Source organism: Hevea brasiliensis, chromosome 6 (assembly GCF_030052815.1).
Source record: "Hevea brasiliensis isolate MT/VB/25A 57/8 chromosome 6, ASM3005281v1, whole genome shotgun sequence".
Lineage (NCBI taxonomy): Eukaryota > Viridiplantae > Streptophyta > Magnoliopsida > Malpighiales > Euphorbiaceae > Hevea > Hevea brasiliensis.
In genome coordinates, this window is record NC_079498.1 from 100,199,886 (window position 1) to 100,219,734 (window position 19,849).

The 19,849-nt window shown below is 28.1% G+C and overlaps 3 protein-coding genes across 3 annotated transcripts; 2 read left to right on the forward strand and 1 right to left on the reverse strand.

The window, feature by feature from the left end:
- The first annotated feature begins 5,689 nt into the window (after nucleotides 1-5,689).
- On the forward strand, nucleotides 5,690-6,772 carry LOC131180862 (uncharacterized). The gene has a single exon (XM_058148786.1). It carries the CDS (start codon nucleotides 5,885-5,887, stop codon nucleotides 6,590-6,592), a length of 708 nt encoding a protein of 235 aa, XP_058004769.1. The 5' UTR covers nucleotides 5,690-5,884; the 3' UTR covers nucleotides 6,593-6,772.
- A 6,735-nt stretch (nucleotides 6,773-13,507) lies between these two features.
- On the forward strand, nucleotides 13,508-17,109 carry LOC110651093 (protein NUCLEAR FUSION DEFECTIVE 4). The gene is made up of 3 exons (XM_058148787.1): nucleotides 13,508-14,045; nucleotides 15,044-15,945; nucleotides 16,286-17,109. Exons 1-3 carry the CDS (start codon nucleotides 13,716-13,718, stop codon nucleotides 16,749-16,751), a joined length of 1,698 nt encoding a protein of 565 aa, XP_058004770.1. The 5' UTR covers nucleotides 13,508-13,715; the 3' UTR covers nucleotides 16,752-17,109.
- A 550-nt stretch (nucleotides 17,110-17,659) lies between these two features.
- LOC110651092 (uncharacterized) lies at nucleotides 17,660-18,883 on the reverse strand. Its single transcript, XM_021806278.2, has one exon. It carries the CDS (start codon nucleotides 18,656-18,658, stop codon nucleotides 18,086-18,088), a length of 573 nt encoding a protein of 190 aa, XP_021661970.1. The 5' UTR covers nucleotides 18,659-18,883; the 3' UTR covers nucleotides 17,660-18,085.
- Between the last annotated feature and the right edge of the window lie 966 nt (nucleotides 18,884-19,849).

Consider the following 19,849-nt stretch of genomic DNA (forward strand, 5'->3'; position numbering starts at 1 on the left):
TTTTCAGAATTGTTTCCAGAACAGAACGATCAAGTGCTTGAAACAGAAAATTCTTTGCCTTCAAATCTTTCAACTTTTGATCGTCAATGGACTTCTTTTGTACATCTGTCAGAGTCTCTCCTTCTGCTGCTGCAGGGACTCCATTCTCCACCAAACTCCAGTACTCCTTTGAACGCAGAAAATTCTCCATAAGCATTGACCAGTGATCATAATGCCCATCAAATTTTGGAATGGCTGGTTGGACAAAAGAAGACGATTCCGTCATGTTGAAAATAAGATCTCAGAAGATTGCTACTTCTAACCTCTCAAGGAGGCTCTGATACCAAATGTTAAAAAACAAAGAAAAGAAATATAGAAGACAGATGAGAGAAAAAGATAATATATTGAATTGCAGTAGATGGCTTTATATAGCCTTACAAAAACAGCAAAAGCTAAAAATCTGTAGAATAATTCAGCAAATCAAAACAACTTGAAAATCCCTTAGCAATAGGGATTTATTGACTAAAACAAAATAGCAAATTCTAACAATTATAATAATTTTTATCAAGATTCATTAACCCTTGTAAGCCAATATGCAAACCCTTCACAATTAATACATGATCCCAAAAGACCAATTCCATGACAGATGGACTGGCATTAAATTTTTCCTATTAACACAACACACCACTCACGTCCCAACTTTTATGTATAACGATATGGAGTAGCATTGTCAATATAATTAGTTGACAAATATCCACTTAAAGCAATGCCTTTATATATTCAAAGAAAATGAGTCCTCATTTTCTAAAAATATTTAAAAAAATATTAATATCTGAAAAAACACTAAAAATCAGTAATTATATAATTAGCCTATTCTAAAATTCTTTCTCCATCGTTTTCTTCTTGTTTGTTTGTTTGTTAAAAGATACCCAAAACCTGAAAGGACCGTTACTTCCAACATGGCCACATCCAAGAAAATGATATTCTTTGCTCACTCCTAATATTTTATTCTTTTTATATATATATATATATATATATATATATATATATATATATATATACATTAAAAATACTTAGAAACGACAATTGATTTTGACTTAAGGCTTGTTTGTTATTATTATTGAAATTATTAATTCGAAAATTATTTTTTTAAATATATTAATTAAAAATATTAAAAATAATTAAAAATTAAATTTAATAAATTTTAATCATAAAGATATTAAAATAAATTTAATAAATTTTAATCATAAAGATATTAAAATAATTAAATATTTTTTTTTAACTATTTTTTTATGGTAATATAAAATGATGATTTTATTCAAAAAAGTAGTTTTAATCTTTTAAACTTAATATCAAACAGACTGTTAAGCTAATTCAACCTATACCACACTCAAATAATTTTCTCTAATCTCACTCCATTCTTGGTATCGTGTGGGGTAAAAATAAGAAACGATTTGTCCGCTGTGAATCTCCAAAATTTATTTCAAATAAAGATATATATTTTTTTAAATTAATTTATTTTGATATTTATATATTTAAATATTATAATTTTAATAAAAAAAATATGTTTATTATCAAAATTTTATTTAAACTTATATTTTTAATTTATTTTTTCTAATAAATAAATTTATATTATTTAATGATAAATAATAAACCAAGACAGTATATGAAACCTTCAATCATTAAACCAAGAGAATAATTCTCGGAAAAAAAATAGTAAATGGATTAAAGCCATTGAGTATATGAAACCCTTGTCTGCTATTTTTAGGTATGTGTATTTTATAATTACTATTTTATTAAGAAAAATAAGATAATTTAATGAAATTTTGTAATTTATTTTATTAAATTTTTATAAAATAATATTTTTTTAATAAAATAATTAATTATAACAAATTTATTAATTTAATAAAAAAATAAAATTTCGTCACGTAAAAGAATATATATATAATATTTTTTTAATAATATTAAAAAATATTATAAATAAAATTAAATAAAGTACACTTATATAGCTTTAAATATTTAACATCTATTATTTTAATTAAAATTTAAAATATTATAAAAAAATATGATATTTAAGATGTTAAATTTTTTTTTACGTTAATAAGTTTTTCATAATTAATTATTTTATGAAAAAAAAATTATTTTATAAAAATTTAATAAAATAAATTATAAAATTTTATTAAATCACCTCATTTTTTTAATAAAGTAATTTTATTTTATTTTATTTTATTTTATTTTATTTTAAATCAAGAAATTATAAAATATACTTTTTGGATAGTACTGTTTTTATTTTTATATTTGTTTTCCTTTTTTTTTTATTTTTTCAACCAATGATCAAAGCAATTTCATTAAATGGTCCAAGTCCATAGCATTATAAGCATGGGCCAGCTCATAGACTAGTCCAAAAGAGACAAGAACCAAAGAGGCTAAACAATCGGCCCAAAGGACCAGAACCTACTCTGCTCATTTCAAGTACAAAGATTAAGCAGAGAGGAAACTCTAGGTAGCAACGGCAAAGCTTGCGCCGTTTACTGGTCCTCCGCACTGCCACATTGCCCACCTCTCCTTGTGGAAGAAGAAACCACCAGGGAGAACAAAAACAGGATTTGCATGCACAGGCACAAGCAGAGAAGAAATACCCCATCCTAGGTACCAAAACCCACAAAGGGAAGCCACTGGCCGCCTTCGAAAAGCCATGGAAACATCACACCGGCACCAAGAAAGCAAAAGATTGCAATAGTGAGGTTCTTCGGCGTCTCATTCGCGCCTTCCGGGCTAAACTTTCAGACTGCACCCCACGAGCAACCACCACCAGAAGCAGCTAAACCGCATGCCATACAAGAACAAAAGAGCTCTCCGACTCAAGATTGTTTCCCCAGAAATACCTGCAAAATACACAAACAAAGGAAAATAGAAAACACAAAGAAACCAAGCATCTCACAAGAACCCTTTAAACCTGCAAGCCCCACTACAACCAGACCAAAACAAGAAAATCAAAAATTACAACCCTACCCGTAGAAAGGATCTAGTGAATCCACTTCTGAACAAAGGATGAATTACTTCCCTTGCCCAGATGGGGCCACAAGCTAGCTAGCAAAAATCGAAGGAGACAAAGGGCCCCAAGAAAATTAAAGAAAACATAGAAAAATCTCTCTTAGAGATTTAGAGAGAGGATGAGGTCTCTCAATGTTGTTTTTCTTTGTTCCAAAGTTATGTTTGTTGGTTATAATTGTGAACGAATCATCAATTTGATGGACAGCATTTTTGTTCTTTAAATGATGCATCTTACGACTTTAAAAATTAAAAGGCCAAAAACTTAAATTCGCCCATTCACTTTTAAGTTGGATAGTTAAATAGAGTCATATATATTGTTTTTCAATCGATTAAAATTTATATGCACATTTCAATTTTAATTAAATAAATCTCAATGATGCAGCAGAATCTACTGACTGTTGTGATGATGTAGCTATATTTTTGAATTCTCGTATGATTGATGTCGTCGATTGCATTTGAATTGAAATTCTAGTAAAATGTTTGATATGTTAATTTTGTTAGTTGAGTCATGGTGATCATTTTGATAATTAATTGGTGGTTGCATGTTGATATTGCTTATGACTTTACAATTTGAAAGTAATTATTGTGTTCTGTATTGTTCTTCTTCTTCAAGCGTTTGCTTTTCTTCTTTTATTTATAACGTTGATGTGGATGGAGTATGAAGAGGGGAAAAAAAAATCAATTCTAATTTTGAATTAATTGTCAAATTTTTTTTATAAATAAATATATTTTTGTTTCATCACATGAGAATACATAATTAAAATTAAAATATAACAAAATTTAATTAAATCAATTTTAATGTTAATAGCTTGATTGACTTAAAAAAAAAATTATGAACAATTTGAGCCTTTGACCAATTGGGAAGGAACTCCAATTTTTTTTTTAAATGACATATATATATATATATATATATATATATATATACTTCAAGTTTTACTATCAACAAATTTTTTTCCCTTCACTAAGATGAATAAATTCGAGTAAAGTGGGTTTAAAAGAAGGCAAAGCACATGTCATCTGCGCTTGTTAATTAATGGAGAAATTTTAAAATAGGTTTGTAATCAATTTTATTGTGAATGTTAATTATGATAAATTTTATCATAATCAATAATTAAAATATATTACCTTCGTTAACTTTTATATGTTACATTTAGATTTTATACCGTAATTAATAAAATAATTAGATAATTTATTTTTATAAAAATATTTTAATAATTATTTAAATTACCTTTCACTTTATTTAAAAAATTATATAAATATTTATTATAATATTTGACGGAGGCAAAGGATAAAATTAAAGAAAAATTAATACTTCTTATTTTTTTTAAATGTAACCGATAATTTAAAAAAAATTCAAATGTGATGTATTAGAGTATCTTTATATTTAATTAAGATAAAAAAAAAATTGATATAAAAAAGATAGATGCATTGGAGATCATAATAAATCAAAATAAAGTTAAAAAATAATTATTTTTTATTTTTTAAGGAATATTTTTTAATATTTTAAAAAAGTAAATAATATAGGATTTTTTTTTAACACTCAGTTGAAATAAGATGGTTGAGTTGCAAGTATCCAATGTCAAATCTTGGTACGACAGATTTGAGTATTATATAATTAAATTTTAGTATAAATTTGAATTTAAAAATTATTACTCATGATTAATTTGGATATTATATATTGAATATATGTTATTTGAATTTTTTTTATAAATATTTAATTAAATATAAAATATATTTTTATAATAATATTTATATTTTTTTATTTTATATAAAATGAATTTTAAATATTTTATAAAATTATTAAATTTTTAAAATATAAATTAATTAAAATAATTTTTATGTGATTGTTAATTAAAATATATAAAATTAAATAGATTTAAATCTTTCTAATAAAAATAATAATTAAATCTAAAATAAGTTTAAATAATTTTAAAAATAAATTTTAATTAAATTTAAAATAAATTTAAATTCATATATAATAATCTTTATGGGTATCTGAAATTTGAAGAAAAAAAAAAAAGGTTGCATTTGGAGGCAAGATTTGATTTAATTAATACAAGAAATTGTGAATTTGGCAAGCAAAGAAGGGTAATTGTGTCATAGAAACAGTGGCAGATTCTGACAGCACACCAATCTCCATGCGTGCCACTCCCTCTTGAGCGCACTAGAACACTCGGAAAATAGGCGCCAATTTTAAGCACTCGCTATTCCCTCCGAAACTTGAATAACGATCTCGAGATTATAAAATTCGCATTTTCATTTATTTTATTTTTTTTTATTATTTACGTTCAATTATAAGTCTATCAATCAAATTAAAAATAATTTATAATTCAATCTTTAAAATATTCCAATTATTACTTATCATTTTTTTATTTTTAATGAATAATAATTTAAGTTTTAAAATTTACTTTATCAATAAAATCATTTTTTATTTTTTTAAAAAAATTGAATTTTCACTTAAAGTATTATTCTTGAATGCTCAAAATATCTTATTCTATTTTTAATTAGAAATAATTTTATTTGCTAAATTTTAAAAAATAGATATGCAATCATTTTAAGATGTTTACATTTTATTTAAGTTAGAAAAATGATATAATTTTTTTAAAAAATGAAGAGCGTTTATTACACTCTCCTGAATATGCGTGGAGAGCCCAAAACGAAACCCTAACCCACCAACCGGCAACTTTGTGTACAGTCCGATCTCAGTTACACTCCTACCATGTACTAACCGCCCTTTATTACTTAAAGATCTACCCTCCTAACCACATCTTATTTACAACCCGTCCACCCAAATGGCCCTCCATATATATCCGTCTTGCTTCACTCCAGGTTTGCCCAATTTCATTTCCTTATGCCCCTTATAGAAAATCCAAAAAAAAAAAAAAGGCTTTTTCATTTCTTGCTTGTCTCTGATGCAACAATGGCGACGTCTAGAAACAAATCGAATGGTCATACTCATTGCACGTGCCGCATGCCACCACCATTGATGTCATCGTCGTCATCTTCTTTCGCTTCATCAACCGCTTCCAGTTTCACATCTAGCTCCTCCTCTTCTACCTCCGCCACTTTATTTGCACGTGCCAACTCCCCCACACGAGTGAACATGTACAGTCACCACCATCGCCAGAACAACCATCAATCTTCGTCGTCCTTGCGTTTATCAATCGATCGTTCAATCTCTCCTAACCGTTCGATTTCCATCAAAAGGCACACCTCCAATGCCAATGCAATGTCCAATCAGAAGAGAACGTGCGCGTGTTCCCCTACGACGCATCCCGGCTCCTTCCGGTGCGCCTTCCACAGGTCATTAACGAGAAATAATGGCTATGACCATCACAGCAGCAGTACACAATCAGCATCATATCACTCAAGTAGTAGATTGAACTTTAGGCGATCGGCGATGACGAATTCGCTTGTGAGGATCGGAGGTGTGGAGGGAGAGCTAGTGAAGAGAGCATTGTCGGCTCTGATTCGTCCTTCTTCGCATCATCTTCGGCGTCGAGCCGCTTTCGAGACGAGACCGAGCCGGCTTTCCATCATGTCTAAAGCCGGAGATTAGTGAAATCTGTTGCGAAAACTGGAATTCTCATTTCTTATGTAGAATTGATGGTAGGTGGTAGATGAGGCAATTTTTGTTAAATTTGGGAGTATGCTGATTGAATATTAAATGTTTTTTTTAAGAGCATTAATGTAATTAAATATTTGTGAGATAATCCATTTATTTGATTATTTTTTAATATTTATTGGAAATTTAATATTACTCCATGTAACCGATTGCTAGATTTTTTTTTTCATTTTATAATTTTTCTTGGCAATTAAAATTTTGGAGGTTATGCATTTATGCACATCATTTTTTTTTCTATTATAATTATTTTTAACTAAATATTAAATTTAAATATTTTTATAATTAATTTAAAATTTCAAATTTAATAAGAAATTAATTAATTTCTTTATATAGTTATCTTATTTAAGTAAAAAGCAGATCGGGAATAGCCATTTAATCAGAGAAAATCACGACGGCGGTAGAATATATTCTTTTTAAAAAGTAAAAAGAATGAAAAGTGTGAAAAATAAGAATCTTAACAGAGAGCCTATTGTGTAATCAAATATTATAAAAAAATGTGAAAAATGGAACTCAAGCTTCAAGTTCTCATCCATGGAAATTTTGGTGTTATCATCCTTAATAATGTGACAGATGAATTGGCGATTTCGTGTAGGATGCAGGTAAAACTGGTTCTGGTCTAGCGGGGCCGGAGCCGGGAGCGTAGACAGTTACTGTAGGTTCCTTGTATCAACTCCATTTGTGTCGGTCAGACAAAAAATAAATATAATTATAATTATAAAAATAAATTAACTTACCATTCACATTACAATATATATATATATATATATACTTGTCAAACAAAAATTTAATATCAATTTTTTTTAGAGATTATAATGGAGTTTATAGTAAGTTATAGATGAATCAATTTGAGCATATTCATGCTATTTTACTAAATTAGGTAAATTTGATTTTAATAATATTTAAAATAAAATTAATAAATTAAATTTTAAAATCACACGTTAAGCAACTTGAATTCGATTAGAGCGATTTTTATTTCTTTCAATATTTTTTAAATTTTTATAATTTAATCATTATAAAATCTTTTTCATATGTATATTATCATATACAGAAAAATAATATTAATTTAAAATATATTATATTAAAAAAAATACTATATATATTTTTGAGTTCAATTTTTACTATATTAACTCAAAATTCATATTAAAATTTTAATTTATAATTATTTTTAATAAACTTAATGTCGAATATTAACTTTAATTTCATATTAAAGTTATTTTTAAATATTATTTTAATTTTTAGTATGATTATAATTATAAAATTATCTCAGAAGAATTTTACACGAAACTAATTGCCTTGGTCGATAAGGATTACAATTATTTTATATAAATAGCATAATTTAATTTTTAATTTGAGTATTAAAGTGAAACCGAAAAATTCTCTAAATTTTTTCTTTAATCACAGTCCTCTGAACTGTTTCTTGAATTATAAATTCTCTTTCGGCTCATGAAGATTCGATTTGGATACTCTGTTGCGAATAAATTTGCAGGATTATTAGTGATGCATGTATGTGGAATTGACAGGCTGTAGAGTAAATGAATGCTAGTTTTTTAAAAAAGAAAAGAAAAGAAAATTATTTGTTTTTTATTATAAAATTTAAAATTTTAATCTTTTATTTTTAAAGATGAAAATAAATATTTAAAAAAAAAAGTTGACAATAAATTTTATAAAAAAACATTCCATTCAAATTTAAATTTAATTAATGATTTAAATATTTAAACCAAATAAAATACTCCAAATGATTCGTATATTTAAATACTATTTTAATTTTGTAGAAGTTCGTAATCCATTAAATATATTTTATTTAAAATTGATAATTTCATAAAACATTTAAATTATATTTATTTAAAATAAAATATTTAAAATTTTATAAATGTTATAATAAAATATATATATATATTTTATATTTAATTAATTATTTATATAAATATATACTAAATACATCAAACCGTGCTTAATCGGAATATTATTTTTTAAATTATAGAGAAAAATGAAAATAATTATTAGTATAATTAGATGATTTAGGTCTATTCATCAAATATTAGTTATTATAATAATGGTTAATTGTTTAAGTAATTGTCAGCAGTTTTATTATTTGTTAAACAGTAAATATTAATTATTAATAGTTTATTATTTATGTAATAATAAAGTAGAAATATTAAATAAAGGAAAAAATATACTTAAGTACCCTATGATTTACATGTTTTATTAAAAGAGGCTTAAATTTTTTTTTTTGTACAAAAGTGCCTATGATTTAATATCGTTAGAACTTAAAGAACAAAGTAACTATCGATGTTAGATTTTTTACTAATGTGGTAGGTATGCATTGACAAAGTGATGATGTAACAGAACGTGATACTAATGTGACATGTCATTAATGTCACTTCAGTAACAAATCAGTGCCACGTTAGCAATTTTATTATTATTTTTATTATTTATTTTGAAACCTAAGTGCAAAGATTAAAAGTACATGTTTATTGAGTGTTAAAAGCTAAAAGCACATCTCTTAAATGTCAAAAAGAAGGAAAGCTCAGGCTTTAAATGCTAAAAGTTTGAAAATAAACAATACTTAAGTGTATTTTACTTTTGATTTACCCTTAAATGTCAAAGCGTAAAGTACACTTAAGTATCGTATAATTTTAAACTTTCAGTATTCAGGGCCCAAACTTTCTATTTTTGGATACTTAAGGGACAGGGACATATGCTTTTAATATTTTTATACTTAAGTCTCAAAATTAATAATAATAATAATAATAATAATAATAATAAAAAAAAATTGCTAACGTGATATTGACTTATCACTGATGTGGCATTGATGACATGCCATATTTTGCCACATCATCACCATGTTATCACATATTTGCCACATCAAACAAAATTTAACACCGTTACTCTCTTTATCCCTTAAATATTAACGGTGTTAAACTATATGCCTTTATGTGTAAAAAAGAAAATTTTAAGTCACTTTTAATAAAATGCGTAAGTCACATGATACTTAAATGTATTTTTTTTTCTTCAATAAAATAACTATTATACTAGCCGTTAAATATAAAAATAGTGATATATTTTATTAACTCCGATCAAAACACTTCATTAATCTTTAAAAATTAGGAAGGATAATTTTTCATAAATTACCTCTAGAAGTCATGAGAAATAACTTTTTATAAATTATTTCCTTAACCTCTAAATATTAGTATAAATATTATATTATCAAATAATATCTCCATCAACCTTTAAAGGTTAGATGATAACTTTTAATAAATCAGTTCTAAATATTAGGAGGGATAACTTTTTCATAAATCAATTCCTTAACCTATAAATATTAATATAAATATTATACCACTGAATAATATAAATAAAAGAGATAATATTTTAATTAAGATTAAAATATTAAATATTATCTTAAAAATTATTATTCAACAGAGTCTTAATATTAGATTATGCTAATTAATAAAATAGATTATCTCTGATGAAATTTCCAAAGTTATTAATAAGGTAGGACAAATATAATTAACAAAAAGCCAATTGCAGATTTTTTGGGGGATATAATATTAGTTAATATGGTGTGATTGCAACAGGGCTTGAGATCACTGAGAAATGTACAAAATTTGGCAAGTATATTTCGGACTATGCAATGCAAGTAAGTTGAGAAAGGCCTTTCAATTATTGCGTAAACTATGTGGATATGGATGAGCTCCATCTACTTTTACCACATTTTATATTAGAAAATAAAAATTGTCATTATAATTTTGTTTCTTTATCAATGTCCATTATTTGATAATTGAGATGACACCATGCACCTTTTTTATATTCAACTTGTACATCATCCATTATTTGCTGGATACAAAAAATATAAATTACCAACTTCTAAATCAAATGTTCATAAGATATTATTGAAGGAATAATTGAGGTGATACTTCCTTTTTATTTTGTTAATCATCGATTTTTAATATAACAGAGAGTGGAGAAATAATTTAGGCTGTAATTATTCTGATAAAAAAATAATATAACCCCCTCGCTAATACATATTCATAAGTTGCATTATTTCGTATCAAGATTGTGAATTCATAATTTTTCCTCTTGTATTGGGCTTTATGTAAGGTAGAGGATGAGCTGACACTGCCGAAGCTCAACGCAGCTCAGTCCAAGACTACCCAGGATATGTAGATTATCCAACAGAAATTTGCATAAGTCCTAGTCCAATAATAGATTATCCACTCACTATAATTTCTCTTTCAGGTGTTTGGATAACTATTTAGAGAATGTAGTGTAATATCATATTAATTTTAAAATTTAAGTGTGACAAATACAAAAGGTTTTATTATTATTTTTATATTATTTGGATATGATATTTTTAATATATAAAGAAGGGAAAGTGGTATGCTTTCTTGAATTCCAATTTGGAAAGTGCTTGGACTAATAATTGGAAGGAGCAACAATTAATTACTACTTGTCTCTCAACAATTGTGTAATGGGTCTACGTCTTATCTCTCTGTCTTAGGCAGCCAAGATCAACTTCAAATAGAAGGTAGGAAAGTGTTCGGTGTTGCCTGTGTCTAGTTTGGTATGCAATTTGATAAACCCTGAAATCAATGCGAATTTTGACTTTTTTCAGTTGAAGTTAAAAAAAAAATCTTTATAATTCAACCAAATTGAAATTAATCTTTTGAAAAATATTTATCTGAATTCGGTGGAGATTTAAAAAGTGTTTATCTTTATTTATAATTCTAAGCTTTAAAAATATTAATTTATTTATTTATTTATAATATTTTTTAACTTACAAATTGAATTTATAATTTTTTTATAAAAATTAAAGAATCAATTTTTCATTTTGATATTGATAAATTAATTTTACTAAATATTTATTATAGTAATTTTCATTTAATATATAATATTTTATTATAAATTTTATTTAATATTATTTTTAATTATTTTAATAATAAATGTGATTATAAATTATTTTTACTAAATATATTAATTATTTATCAATAATTTATAAATACACATAATTATTTAAAATTTTAAATATTTATATATTTAAATTAATTTATTATAAATTAATTTTCATAAATTAAATTAAATACTTTTTAATATGTAAATTTAATATATAAATATTTATATTTTATATATTTAATAAATAAATTTAATATGTATTATATCTTTAACTTATAATAAATTGGGTTTTAGAAAAATTCCAATCTTTCAAATCAGGAGCTCAAAAATCCAACTTTCTTTTCAAACAAAGCTGCTTTATTGTTCCTTCGTTGATCACCAAATTATTGGTGAAATTAATTTTGGAAAGATTCCCATATTTCTTTTTCTCTTTAATTATTATATGCATATGTGTTAGATTTTAAGGCATAAAATATTAATTAAATAATAACAAATAAAGTTTGAATTTTAATATTTATAAATTGTATTTTTAATCATCAATTATTATTAATTTAATTTATTAATAACTCTGACATTTTAGTTTCAAATAAAAATTTAAGTCCCATTTTATATTGAAATTTTGAGTAAAAAATTTTCAAAAAATAATATGGAAAAGATTTAATTATTGAAAATTTTCATGATTAAAATAACTTAAATATAAATTTAAATTAAATTTTAATGCTATTTAGTTAATATATTAAAGTAATTATTTTTTAACAATAATCCTAACAACAATGTCATGATCCTTAATCATTAGATTAGCATAGGAATATTAATTTTTAAAAATTGAGAAATTTTTTTTATACATGTGTACCGCATCCAAGCATTATGTTTATTGAAAAATTAATATTAAATTATTAGACAATTTAATTCAAATATTTTATTTTGTTTCTGATAAAAAAAATTCAAATATTTTATAAACCTTTTCATACATTAATTATAATTTTTCAGTATAGGATTTTTTTATCCTATACTGATAATTTGATAATTTTATAATAATTATTTAATAATAATTATTGAAAAAACTTTTAATTAAAAAACCAAAAACTAAAGATAACATATTTATGTAAAAACAGAATTTGGCCAGCTGTGGCATTCAAAATTATATCATAGTAATCATCAAATCTAATCATCATAATCAAATCTCATTTAAATTTGAATTCAACGCTTTACAATTTTAATGCGAATTCAATAATAATAAATAAAGTACTATTAATTTTAAAAAATAAAGTAATTATTATAAAAATTTATTATTTAATTTTAAAATTTTAATCGATATTAAAATTTAATTTTTATATTTTAAAAATTAAATGATTTAATGTTTCACTTATACTCACGTCAATCAAAAGTTTTTTTGTGTAATATTACTATTAATTTAAATATAAAGATAAATATATGCTTTAATTAATTAAAAAAATTACTAGTTAGCTCTTAAAATTTAATCGATACTATAATTTAATAAATATATTTTAAAAATTAAATGATTTAATCTCTTATTTATGTTTCTCTTTAATAAAAATTAATTATTGAATAAATTAGTTCTTTCTATTCTACAAAAATAATTCAAGAAAAAAATTTAATAAGAATAAAGTTAATAAGGAAAAAATCTAATAATTTTAGTAATTATTAAATATAGGAATTAAATTATTTAATTTTTAAAATATAAAAATTAAATTATAATATTATCAAAACTCATTGTTTAAATTGTAAATTTTTTTTATTTAAAAAAAAGTAATATATTTATTTTTTTATTTAAATTAATAATAATATTAAATGTAAGAGTCTCTAATTTTGATGAAACATATATAAAAAAATTTAAATTATTTAATATTTTAAATATAAAATTTAAATTATAATATCAATCAAAGTATAAGATGAAATAATAAATTTGGTTATTATTATTCATCAAACGAGGTTTCGTTTAATCGGGAAAAAGAATGTTTCCGTAGTTGGGGGGCTCCTGAATAAGCCCGACTTTCTCTTGACCTTCTGAACGCTTTCTTCGACTCTGAAACAGTCTCCTCTGTCTCTCCACAATACAGCGAGAATCAGAAAGAACCAAAAGAAACGTCCCCTTTCGGGTGCGGAAACAGAGACCATTATCCAAGAATAATATATATGAACCAAGATGCCAAATATAGTTCTTAAAGCAGGGAGTAGGCCACCGTGGGTGGGATTGGCAGCCGCTGCATGGGTGCAGGTCGCTGCTGGGAATGGCTACAACTTCCCACTCTACTCATCTGCACTTAAATCGGTGCTTGGTTTCAACCAGCAGCAGTTAACACTTCTTGGAGTGGCTAATGATATTGGAGAGAGCGTGGGTTTGATCCCTGGTATTGTCATCAATAAGTTGCCTCCTTGGGCTGTGCTTTCTGTGGGTGTAGTTTTTTGTTTCTTGGGGTATGGCGTTCTTTGGCTTGCTTTTAGCCAAACTGTCCCTGGCTTGCCTTATTGGCTGGTGAGTTAGATTTTGAAACAATCCAAGTTTTTTTGTTTATCCAATTATGGACTTGATGGGTTTAAAATGATCGTTTGATTGTATTAGCTGTTCTCCACTTTTGATCACTGAAACTATTTGGTAGTGAGTGATTAGCTATCTGACCTCCATGTGACCTAGTTTGTTTGTTTTTAGTTTTTCTCCCCCTCTATCGGGTTGTTCATTTGAAATTGCAAGCATACCCATTTGATATAGTTTGAAGAATCCACTTTGAAGTTTCATCTTTTTAACTAGGAACGTAGATACATTTATGCTAATCCGTAGGTATGAATGGAGGTCATTTTCTTGATGTATGGCTTTGATCTTTTTCTATTAGACTAGTAAGTTTTTTGTTTTTAATATTTGCATAATATTTGGTTTTATGTGCATTGGAGTAGGTGTGAAAATTCATTTCTGATCAATATTATAGCTTTTCTGGTATATTTACCCAGATGCTTGAAATGCTTGTTCTTACGTTCTTAAATTTTGCTTGCAGTACTTGTTCTTACTTGTCTTAGTATTATGTTTTTGTTATCGGATATTGGTGTGATCACAATTCCAGTGATTTTTCTCAAGGATTTGCTTTTTCATTTTTCATTTCAAAATGATCATATGAAAAAAAGGATTATTTTTTTTTTATAAATATAAAAGCAGCTCATATTTAACTTTGTACTCAATTTCAATCTTATCCTGTTTAATAGAGTATTATAGGTTTTTATTTTGTTTATCATTCTGTAGAATTAAGGATCGAGTAACAAAGGAGAGATGAAGCACCATGTCACTCTAGCTTATAGTGAAGCAATCAATGAACATTCTTTTCATTTGAAATTCCATCTACTTAATCAATGAACATTTACAATTTATTCGTTCTTTCCACTGTTATTGTGGCAGATTTAAGTCTTGGTTGCAGTATGTATGTTTTCAACATTCCATTTTATCATATATGTGCTTGTAACCATTGCTTTTCATTGCTCTTGTAGCTATGGCTTGCACTTGTTGTTGCCACTAATAGCAATGCATGGTTTGGCACAGCTGTGCTTGTAACCAATATGAGAAACTTCCCTCTTAGTAGGGGTACTGTTTCTGGCATTCTCAAAGGTTATGTTGGGATCTCTGCTGCAGTTTATACTGTGCTTTTCAATATGGCGCTGGGTGACTCTGCCTCAAAGCTTCTGCTATTCCTTACACTTGGCATTCCTATTATATGTCTAGCAATGATGTTCTTTATTCGACCCTGTACTCCAGCTTCTGGAGAAGACTCTTCTGTTCATGTCCATTTTGTTTTCACCCAAGCTGCAAGCATTGTGCTTGCCCTTTATCTTCTCATATCCACTATAATAAGTGATTTGATTCCTTTAAGTGATACTCTTTCATACATATTAGTTGCCATAATGGTTATTTTTTTGATGTCTCCTCTTGCAATTCCTGTCAAAATGACTCTTTTTCCTGTGAGGCCAAAGAACCATATCCCAGCAACTGATTCTTTGGATCATCTGGTTTCGGAAGAAGGTGAATCGGCCCCGACAGATCCTTTGGTGACACCATCTTCATCAGCCTCATATCTTGGAAGTTTTCTTGATATTGAGGATGCTTCAGATATAGAAATACTTCTCGCTGTGGGAGAGGGAGCAGTGAAGAAGAAAAGGAAACCTAAGAGAGGGGAGGATTTTACATTTGTTGAAGCTTTAATCAAGGCTGATTTCTGGCTTGTTTGGGTGGTATGCTTTCTTGGAGTTGGTTCTGGAGTAACTGTTCTCAATAATTTGGCTCAAATTGGGTTTGCATATGGCCTTGATGATACAACAATATTGCTTGCTGTCTTCAGCTTTTGCAATTTTGTTGGCCGTCTTGGCTCGGGTGCTGTTTCTGAGCACTTTGTCAGGTTATTCCTCATTGATTTAGAATCTTGTACTAGGTTGGAATATGAAATTATTCTTTCCTTCAAAGAAGTATCATGTTTGATGTTGATGTTTTCGATATGCAGTCATAATATTTCCAATTTTACTAGATTAAAAAATATCATTGGTATTTTGGTTTTTCCCTTAACAAGCATGTACCCAGTTGTGTGCCTACCTCTGGCTTTTCAATCTTTCCCCATTCCTAATTTATAACCTACATTTCCCTTTTTAGTTTCAAACTTGTTTTTATCTTTTGGTTGGATGTATTTCCCTTGCTGTTTCGAGGACATTACAATGAAAGGTGACTAAATCATGATATTGCAGGTCAAAAACAATTCCTCGAACCCTGTGGATGACATGTGCACAATTAATCATGGTTGTGATATTCATTCTATTGGCATTAGCTCTTGATGGTATTCTTTTTGTTGCAACTGCTGTGATTGGTGTCTGTTATGGTATTCTGTATTCTGTAACAGTGCCAACTGTCTCTGAGCTTTTCGGCTTGAAACATTTTGGCATAATTTATGCCTTTATGTCGCTGGGAAATCCTATAGGTGCACTTCTTTTCTCGGGGCTGCTTGCTGGATATGTGTATGATGCAGAAGCTACTAAGCAAGGAAGCTCTACCTGTGTGGGTCCTGATTGTTTCAAGGTGACATTCCTGGTTCTAGCTGGCATCTGTGGATTAGGCACCATCCTGAGCATAATCCTGACAGTTAGATTAAGGCCAGTTTACCAAATGCTTTATGCAGGAGGTTCTTTTCATCTACCTCAATCTTCAGGCCATTAACAAGCAGAAAGTATGGCTGTTATGTAATAAAAAAAATTGAGACATGCCTATTTTGCAGAGTTTACCGTGCAGTACCAAAGGAAGTAGCTTGAATTGGCTACATATGGTGCAAATTGCTGAGAAATTAATCTACCCCGAGAATTTGTTGGCTGTGGATGAGCTAATTGGGGTTTGTCAGTAAAAGCTTTTGACATTCAATATATATATATATATATATTGCCCTTTGAGGAATGATTTTGCTTGTGTATCAGTGAAATTATATCTTCCTGAGCTATATCAAAGCCTGAACTGGAATGCTGTAGCAAACTATATGTGAAAGATTAATGTTATAGTGCCTCATTTATGTTTTTTCCTTCTATATTTTTGCCCCAGCTTTAGCAGCAAGTTTTACTATCATTTCATCTGTAGACAGAATTTAGTCTTTCAATAAACACTGGAAATATGCTGATTTCTGTGTTTTCCTTGATCATTCTAAATGAATCCTAATAAAGAATACATAAATCCCTGTTTTTCTTTAATTTTCTGGTTCCTCTTCCAGGTGCTGTCTGATTTCTAGCGTGTCATGTGGGAATCGCTTCAATATGATTTTTGTACACAACCCTAGCCGCTAACCAGTGTACCAATGCAAAATTTAAACTCAGCTAGTCATTGAATTCTATCTTCACATGAGCATGGGTTCCTGCAGGGCACGCACGTACACCCACTGCTGACTGCACAATTTAGGTTGAAATGAATTGTATTTGTGCTTTGTGCCTCTGTTAATCCACAAACACACACATACACTTAAAATCCTTACATGAAATGAAGCTTGTAACTTCTGTATCACTGTTTCTATGTTCTATGGGCAATTACAGTATAAAGTGAATGGCTTATTTACAGATTTGATAAAGAAATTCATGCTCCCAAGATATCAGAAGAGTAGAATTGATTCATTAAAGTGATAAATTTAGCTTCTTCTCTTTTACCAAAAGAAAACAGGGATACATTTCACTACATATTTGCATACCTAACACAGTCTGTCTTCTTAGAAAGACACAAACGCTATTATGCCTTCTTTTCTGCAAAGATAAAGAAAGATTACGCCACACAAAAGCAAGGGGAGACAATCTCATTGCTGAAACAGGCTCTGACCCCTGATGCCAAAGTGTGCGCTCTATCTGACCCACCACTAGTGGGGAAAAAAAAAGGAAAAAAGAAAATATTGTCTTCTTAAACACACAAATAAGACTCTCCGGTGGAAGAACCCAAAAAATCCATCTCTCACCATTAAAATTAAAATCAATAAAGAAAACATTTGGAAAAAGAAAAGAAAACTGAAAACTGAAACAATTAGCTCATGTTGGTTTCAGATTCTGAAACATGGTATCCCACCTGATCTCTTCAACACCAGTTGACCAATAGCCATCATCATCACCATCCATCTTCTCCTCTTTGTGAAGATCATACACCATTGGACTTGAGAAACTGTCTAATCTAGGCCCAGAAACCACCTTAGGACTTCCATTTGTGAGCAACAATCTCCCTTGCTTAGCCATCATCAACTTCTTGTTCCTCTTCAACATTGCTCCTCTCCATCTAGTGGCATAACCAGGCCTTGGAACAACAACAAGAGCAGATTCATCGCGGCGAGACCATGCTCTTATGTAATTAGCTAGACACCTCTTTGTTCTCTTGATTGCAACAAGAACTCTTGAAATGGGATGTGGGCTAGCTCCTTTCTCCTTCCTAGCAAGCTTGAGGATCTCCAGCCTATGTTTGGCTATTGATATTCCCATGCTTTGAAGAAACTCATGGTTAAAATAAGCTATATCATCTTCTTCAAGCTCATTGTGAGAAAAAGCAAGGCCATATTCGTATACAAGAGAAGGTTCAAGGCCAGTTTTTGATAGCCAAGAGAACCAATCCATGGCTTTGAGTGTGTGATGAGGTTGAAGGTCTGAAAGAAGTATACAAGGCAAGAAGGTCTAGATAGGTAAGTGTAAAAGGTGGTGAAATTGCTAGAGGAGACTTGAGATTTTCTTTCGGAGGGTGGGGGGTGCCTTGCTTTTCTTTTATAAATTGGCTTGATGGTTGAATCTTGAGAGTGACTAAAGAAAAAGGAAAGAGGATGTGGGGTTTACAAGGTCATGTTCCCTCCAAAATTGGGCTAAATTGGTGATCCTTAATTAGGAGTGAGGCCTAAGAATTCCATGTGAAATTATAATACCATCAATCACGGCATGGGAAAATAGTAGCAAGTGGGGACATTGTATGTAAGGTGAAGTGTGAGTTGTTATTGTCTTTGTGGAGGAAAGTGGCAAATTTTGGACTCAAATTTCAAACTTGGCAACCCTTTTCTTAAAGTTGGATTATTTCTTGGTTAGACTAAAAGCAATCCCTCTTGCCATTCACTAATCACTACCTAATTCATCACCCACATACTTAGATAATAGATCAATCTCTCATAATCTTATTAAGGTCTTAAATTCAAATTTTCTCACCTGCTTTTGCCCAAAAAAAAAATCCAATTAATGAAAATTTCTATAATCTAACTCCTAATTATTTAGTAATAACCTCCTAGGATTAAGGAGTTTAAACTTTGGATTAAAGAGTAAAGTTGCCATTGCATTAAGGGCGCTCCTTTTGGCCAATTGTATCAGAAGTTTGACTGCAAGTACAAGGGAGGCTTTTTCTCTAGCACAAGAAATAATTATTGTCAAAAAAAAATAATAATAAATGAATGGCTAACTATTTTTTTTTTTAAAAGGATCAATAGTAAAGAAAAGTTTTTCCACATCTGACTTGGAGTTGTGCTTTTCTTGGGCAAAAGAAAAAGTGGGAGGCTTGGAAAATATAATTTATAGTTTATGTGTGAGATGAGATTGACTTTAATTTAATTTTAATTAGTTTTTGTTTAATTGTATTAGTTGTTGTCTACCATCACTAGCTAATTAGTAATTGCTTGTTTATGCCATGATTAGACAAATACCATGTAAGCTTATCATGATCTCTTAGACTTAGTTTAACACTTTCAGCTATTCACATACTTGGCCTATTTTATATAAGTTTATATATTAAAAAAAAAGTACCCACTAAATGATACTCATCAATTCTTATTT